This window comes from Arachis stenosperma, chromosome 9 (assembly GCF_014773155.1).
Source record: "Arachis stenosperma cultivar V10309 chromosome 9, arast.V10309.gnm1.PFL2, whole genome shotgun sequence".
Taxonomy (NCBI): domain Eukaryota; kingdom Viridiplantae; phylum Streptophyta; class Magnoliopsida; order Fabales; family Fabaceae; genus Arachis; species Arachis stenosperma.
Window position 1 is genome coordinate 51,674,152 of NC_080385.1, and position 6,559 is coordinate 51,680,710.

At 34.4% G+C, this 6,559-nt stretch overlaps 1 protein-coding gene across 3 annotated transcripts; it reads right to left on the reverse strand.

Moving 5' to 3' along the window:
• Positions 1-248: 248 nt before the first annotated feature.
• Positions 249-6,065, reverse strand: LOC130948822 (vesicle-associated protein 2-2-like). Of its 3 annotated transcripts, XR_009073275.1 has the most exons (10): positions 5,804-6,065; positions 5,417-5,678; positions 4,929-4,999; positions 4,756-4,837; positions 4,098-4,213; positions 3,822-3,992; positions 2,899-3,420; positions 2,275-2,352; positions 1,522-1,857; positions 249-900 (listed from the first exon to the last, which is right to left on the reverse strand). XR_009073275.1 is itself a non-coding variant. In XM_057877695.1 (9 exons), exons 2-9 carry the CDS (start codon positions 5,466-5,468, stop codon positions 1,747-1,749), a joined length of 1,203 nt encoding a protein of 400 aa, XP_057733678.1. In that variant the 5' UTR covers positions 5,469-5,483; positions 5,804-6,065; the 3' UTR covers positions 1,456-1,746. The 3 variants fall into 3 exon arrangements, 2 of the variants coding, with proteins under 2 accessions (XP_057733678.1, XP_057733677.1); XM_057877695.1 differs by lacking the exon at positions 249-900 and having other exon boundaries at positions 1,456-1,857; positions 5,417-5,483; XM_057877694.1 differs by lacking the exon at positions 249-900 and having other exon boundaries at positions 1,456-1,857.
• Between the last annotated feature and the right edge of the window lie 494 nt (positions 6,066-6,559).

Here is a 6,559-nt window from a genome sequence, read left to right on the forward strand (position 1 = left end):
AGTGCACTGGGTTATCCAAGTAATAACTCAGGTGAGTGAGGGTTGATCCCACGAGGATTGTTGGACTGAGAAACAATGGTTATCCAGTTGGGTTAGTTAGGCGAATAGAAAAATATGTTGGTTGATGTAATTCACATAGAACAGTAAATAAGAGAGTAAATAAAGCAATTAAAGGGTTTGGTGTAAAAACTGTGAGAGAAAACAATTAAGATTTTGGAGATGTTTATCTTTCTGGATTAAAAGTTCTTACCAACTATTTTAACAATGCATGATTCATTCTATGGCAAACTATAAATGTCTAAACTCTAATCTCCTAAGAATCAGCAGAGCTCCTAACCTTAACCTAGGAGGTTAGTGACTCATAGCTTACAGAAAGTAGTAATGCATTTGAAAATTTGGCATAAAAGTTCTGAACAAGGGTGATCCTTGTTCTATATATACTAATCTAATAACTAAGAAATACAAAAGTATGATAGACTAGACTAGAGGTACAAACTCCATCCTTGGGCCCACTTGAGTTGAATGTTTGGGCTAAGCTTGGGGTGAAGCCATGAGTGGTACTCCCTCTGGGGCGTTGGACGCCAACTTTGGACTCTTTTTTGGGAGTTGGGCGCCAGCTGATCCCTTTCGTGCATCCAACGCTAGGAATGAGGTTGTGAGCTGGCATTGAACGACAGTTTTGGGCCTTTATTTCTAGAGCAAAGTATGGACTACTATATATTTCTGGAAAGACCTAGATGTTAGCTTTCCATAGTTGTTAAGAGTGTGCCATTTGGACTTCTGTAACTCTAGAAATGCTCCTTTGAGTGCATGGAGGTCAGAATCTGACAGCATCTGTAGTCCTTTCTCTGTTTCTGAATCAGACTTTTCCAAAGCTTCTCAGTTTCAGCCAGAATTTACCTGAATTCATCATAAAACACAACAACTCAAAGTAGAATCCAAAAATGTGAATTTTTTACTAAAACCTATAAAAATATAATAAAACTTAAACAAAACATAACAAAAACTACATAAAAATGATGCCAAAAAGCGTATAAAATATTTGCTCATCAGCCGACTGGTTATCTACACATGAAACTTAACATACAAGTGAATAGTGAAAACAATAGCACCAAACAAATTTGATATAGAGTTGAAAATTGTTTTGTGCATAATTAAGTAGCTTGTGACGAATACAGTTCCCGAGAGTGTAACACCTCAAACGGAGTTCAAAACTTTACAAGCCCCTTTAAATTGATTCCCCACCCCAAATGTGATACTCCTCCCAATAGCACTCTACAATCTGAATCTCCGTCGTCACATTAGAAAAAAACAAAATTAAAAATCACATATTTTGTTAGGTAATGATAATCTTGATAAGATATATTTTGCTTCAATTTTATTATTTTAATTTTCAGTATTGCAAAATGAGATGCTCTGATCAAAGTTTACAAAGAGAACGATAACAATCCCAACTCAAGTAGAATACACAACAATTTCTAACACATAAAGTCATCTAGCTGATTGCAAATATCTCATTACCTTTACAAGCTTGTTCATCATGGCAGTTTTCCATATACAAAAGCGGAAAAATACATGATTGTAGACTACACAGATCAGATCAGATCAAACATCACTGACCCTCAAGTATAAAGATCCTATGAAATTTATCGATATAATGAGGGTTTATGCCTAAACTTCTGCGCTATTATCAAACATGTCTTGAAGCAAACTCTAAATGTTAGTTGTTTCCTGCATATTATGGTGTCAACAGTCAAGGTGGTATCCCAAGAACACACAGACAAGCGCCACCATACAGACATAGAGAAATGGAAACCCGACTTGAACCTTTCTTGGACCTCTCTTGGTAACCTCTGCCTGAAAATATAAAACAAGGCAGCCTTACAATCAAGAAATGAGGCTTTCTTAAGTTTTACAAGAGGATCATCAGACACCAAAATGAGGAAATGGTAGAAAGTAGAAATTACTCTCAAGTTCATGTCACAAATAATTCGAATGTAGCAGCCAGTATATCTTATACGCACAAACTTCAAGTAAGAAAAAGGAGAACTACTATCAACAAATGACAAAAAAACAAATGATAGAGAGGATATATACCTGACCAGTGACAAGTATTTTCTTTTGATTTCCTTATTAAATAGTACTTTAGTTACTAGAATTATGATGAATTTGCTTTACATAAACAATTTCAGGAATTATGGTAAGAACCAATGAGCCATGGCTGCAACATTTTACTAGTGAAACCAGTAAGTGATTTTCAACTTTCAAGCTTACCAGCTTTTCTTGCAAGATTTTTGTTTCTTGATAGTTTAGCCTCCTCTCCTCTGTTAACTTTGATATTGTTACTGCAGACTGCAAAGGAGGCAGAAACTTGATCATCACTTCAATTAAATAAATATAAATATGGATAGCATAAAACTCAAGAACCGCTATACCAACCACCTTCCTTAGCGAAGGAATGCATGACTACCAACCATGATTGCTTCATTGCTATTGTTATAACACAGGTAAACTGAAAAAGATTTTTTGCAGAGAGATATTTTGAGCATAGGTAATATCATGGGCTTACAACTATTCAAATATAAGGAAGTTAAGTCCGTTAATACAGTTCTACCCTATGGTGGACCATAATCCATAACAAACATAAAACCCCCCATACTAAATAAAAACAAGTGTGTAACCTACCACACTAAACTGGAAAGGCACTAAATAACATTTGGAACCTCCCAAATGGAAAGAGAAGCCCAAAAAGAGTGGTAAGAGGAGGAATTAATAACTAGTTTCTTTATCTGGTTGTCAGCAAAATTCATATTTGCTTCAACATGCAAGCCTGCTACTGGATTGTCATGTTGGAAAGTAGATAGAAAAATTTCATTATATAATGGTAGAATGCCTCACCTCATTTAGTTTTGACTCAAGTCCATCTAGTTTTAGCTTCATCTCTTCAATAGCTTTCATTAATTTCAGCTCCTCTATTCCCTTCACAACTTTTAACTCTGATTCTTTTTCTGGCTTCAATTCCTTTACATTCTTTACTGTTTCCAACTCCAAATCTTTTGACAGTTTTAGCTCGGATTCTTTTTCTGGCTTCAGTTCCTCTACATCCATTACAGGTTTCAACTCCTGATCCTTTGACAATAACCGTGCTTCCTTTTCTAGCTTTGGTTCCTCTATATTGTTTATTTTGTTTAAATCCAGAGCTTTTGACACCTTTAATTCTGCTTTCTCTGGCTTCATTCCCTCTACATCCTTGACCATGTTCAGCTTCTCATCTTTTGACACTTTTAATACTGCTGATTCTTCTGGCATCTCTACATCCTTCATAGTTTTCACCTCTATATGCTGTGTTGGCTTGAAATCCTGATCCTCTTCAAGCTTTAGTAACTCTTTGAAAATGTGATGATCTGGATTCTTAAGAGCCTACATATTCAACAAAAAACACTAACAAGTATGAATTGGAATTTTAAAATTGATAATCCATATACATGCACAAAGAGTAACAATATGATAATAGAGTGAACACGTTATAAATTGATTAGAGTAAGGACTAGAGGAAACAAGGAAGGTGAAGAAAGGTCTAAAACAGCCTTAACTGTATGTTATGCAACTGCATGATATATAATTGATAATGTACTTTTCAGATTGGAAGGTAACAACAATACATAGATAAAAACTAACAAATCCATACAATATGTAATGACTAATGAGAAAAATCAATTATCTTTCTTCAAGGACTTGAAATCTTCACGAGAGAGAAAGAGATGGGTAAAAGGAAATAACATAGACCCAAACATCAGTTAATCAGTTAAGTATTCTCTAACCATGGGTTCTGGCGATTGGATTTCATCGGTAGTATGTTTCTGAAACTTTTCATGATCAAGCCCATTCTTGAAGTCTCCAGTAATAGGAAAGAATTCTGGTGAATTGGGTTTGCTGGTCAGGGATACTTTCAGTTTATTTTCTTCAATGTATCTGCTTCCATCTTTGACAAACTTTATTGTGAAACAGGAGTCAGAAATATGAAAATTTAGAAATTATGATAAAATCTATCAGAGTAGATATCAAGCCTAAGCCTAACTAATATCTTTTATCCGTACCAAGCTGGAAGTAACATCATCACTAGTTGTTTCAGAAGAAACCATTGTGCTTTGGATTAAGAACTTGTCCCTGCACTCCATATCTAAAGGTGCTGACCGTTGAGCTTGCATTGTAACTGTTTGATGCAAAAGTATAAACAGTAAATATTCAACTTGGGGGAAATGATACACAGAATAAATTATCAAATCTGCAAAATTCATTACCCACTGATAGTTATTGGAAAATGGATATTTCTCAAAAACGAAGTGTTGAGGTTAAATTCTTTGTTCAGAAACTGCTGGCTACCAAGCAAGATTATGTTTGGACCACAACAATTTATAGTCGAAATGCTATTATATGTAATCAAAGAAAACTGTAAACACAAAACATAACCCTATTTGATTCTAGCATAATGTGCTCAATTCAGGTTCACTTAGCATCTATGCAAAAATTTTCCACCAGAATGACTATACTTGCAAGACAGCATTAAATTTGAAGATGAATTCAGGTGAACAAATTACAAGCAGCCCCCTCCAATACCAACCAGAACAATAAATACTATTATTGAATCTCCCTTACAAGTCACATAAAATCCACTTACACTGACTTAGCATGGCAAAACAAGTCAAAGGGTTTAAAGGAAAAATAACAAACAGAAAAACAAAAGACAGAGATTACCAATGAATTCACAAGTAGCTTTAGGTGAAAGAACACCAACATTAGGCCGCACTGAATATTTCTTAGGGGAAGTTGTCTTGACCTGAAAATAATACACCAAATCAAAAAATTATCTCTTCATCGTTCAATGCCAATAGTGCCAAGGAGTGTGGATCAAAGGAACTTGCTCAGACCTTGAAAGCAACACAGTGGTTGGTGATATTAGTCAACTGAACCGAGCATGAACTTTGCTTCTTCAATTCAACTATGAATTCCAAAAATTAGAATAAAATTAAAAAAAGAAAAAAAAAAGTGCCGTATCAGAGAATTGATAGCACACGCACAAAAATGAAAACGAAATGGACTATTATTACAGCAAAATCATGAACTCAATTAGCTATATTTGAATGGAAAGACAGGCAGATACGTCAATCTCTAATCACAGACACACAGCATGCATTCTTTGACCAATTTCGAGAGGGAAAAAAATTATCTTCCCTTTATTTATTTTTTTCCCAATTTTTTTTTATCTTATTTTATTTTTCAACAAAAGTCCTAGTAACTAGTAAGATTTTGATTATAAACTATTTTAGACATGAAAATAAATTAAACGAAACTAGAACCATCGTTCGCATCAAGCATAAATCCCAATACAGTTTGTATCATAGAGAATTTCACTCACATATGAACTTGAGTTCCTTGGGTTCGATTTCGAGAAGATGCACCTTGCTCATGATTACACCGAAGGACTGTAGTACTCCCAAAACAGAATAAAATAAAATAAAATGGAGATCAGCAACACCTAAAACGACAGCGTTTCACCGAAATCGTTCACTTCGAGGAAGAAGAAGAAGAAGAAGAAGAAGAAGAAGAAGAAAAGAAGACGAGGCTGGAACGAGTCAAGTAGTCGCAGCTCAGCGAGTCAACTCAACTGAACTCGTCCTCTGTAATAAAAATAAAAATTAAAACAATCTAGATTATTCCATGAACTTAAAGTTCTCAAAATTCAGCGGTATAAAAGTTTTTAAGTTAAGCATAGATATAGAGACGCAAGAAGCGTAGCACTCACCCGATTCGCAGAGGAAAGAAGTATGAAGCTGAAGTAGCTCTAGGAAATTAAAACAAGTAGTGAGTATTTGTTTAACGAAGAATCATGGTTATCAAGCGAGAGAATTAAGAAGTGTGATCTTCTTCCTCTTAATGGTGGAGGGAGCTACATAGACTCAGAGAAATTAATTAATGGTGCCGTGTTTGTTGAATTAATAATAATAATAAAAAGGAAAAGAAAGAAGGATCCGTCGTCCCAGTGTAAAATAAGAACGCTTTTTCTGATTTATAATTTTTTAAAGTAATAATTATATTCAGGAAAAATGAATTATATATTTATGGTGAGAAGGGGGGCGCACGTAGCAAAGCAAGAGGAAAGGGACGTTATGAAAGGCATGGGTTGTACCGGCAATTTACCGACACGGAGCCAGTATTGTTGGTTTTCTTTGCTTTACAGTTTACACGGCTCGGCGCACTCGCTTACAACCAACTAGGCAATTACCTCAATATTGCAAATTTGTATAATATTATTCATCCGTAGGTGTGTATCCGCTAACTTTTATGCCTTGTAAATAATTACTTTAACGTTAGGGTTTCAATCACCTAATTTAGCTAATAAATGATCCAAAGAAAAGAATTGGATATTTTCTTTTTAATGGATAATGTCACCTTTTTTTTATATATTATTTTATTTTTAAATTACTTTTGATTTTTATGATTTCTCTTTTTTTATTTTCAAAAATAGTAGATTATATTTTATTAATTATTAAAAAAATAA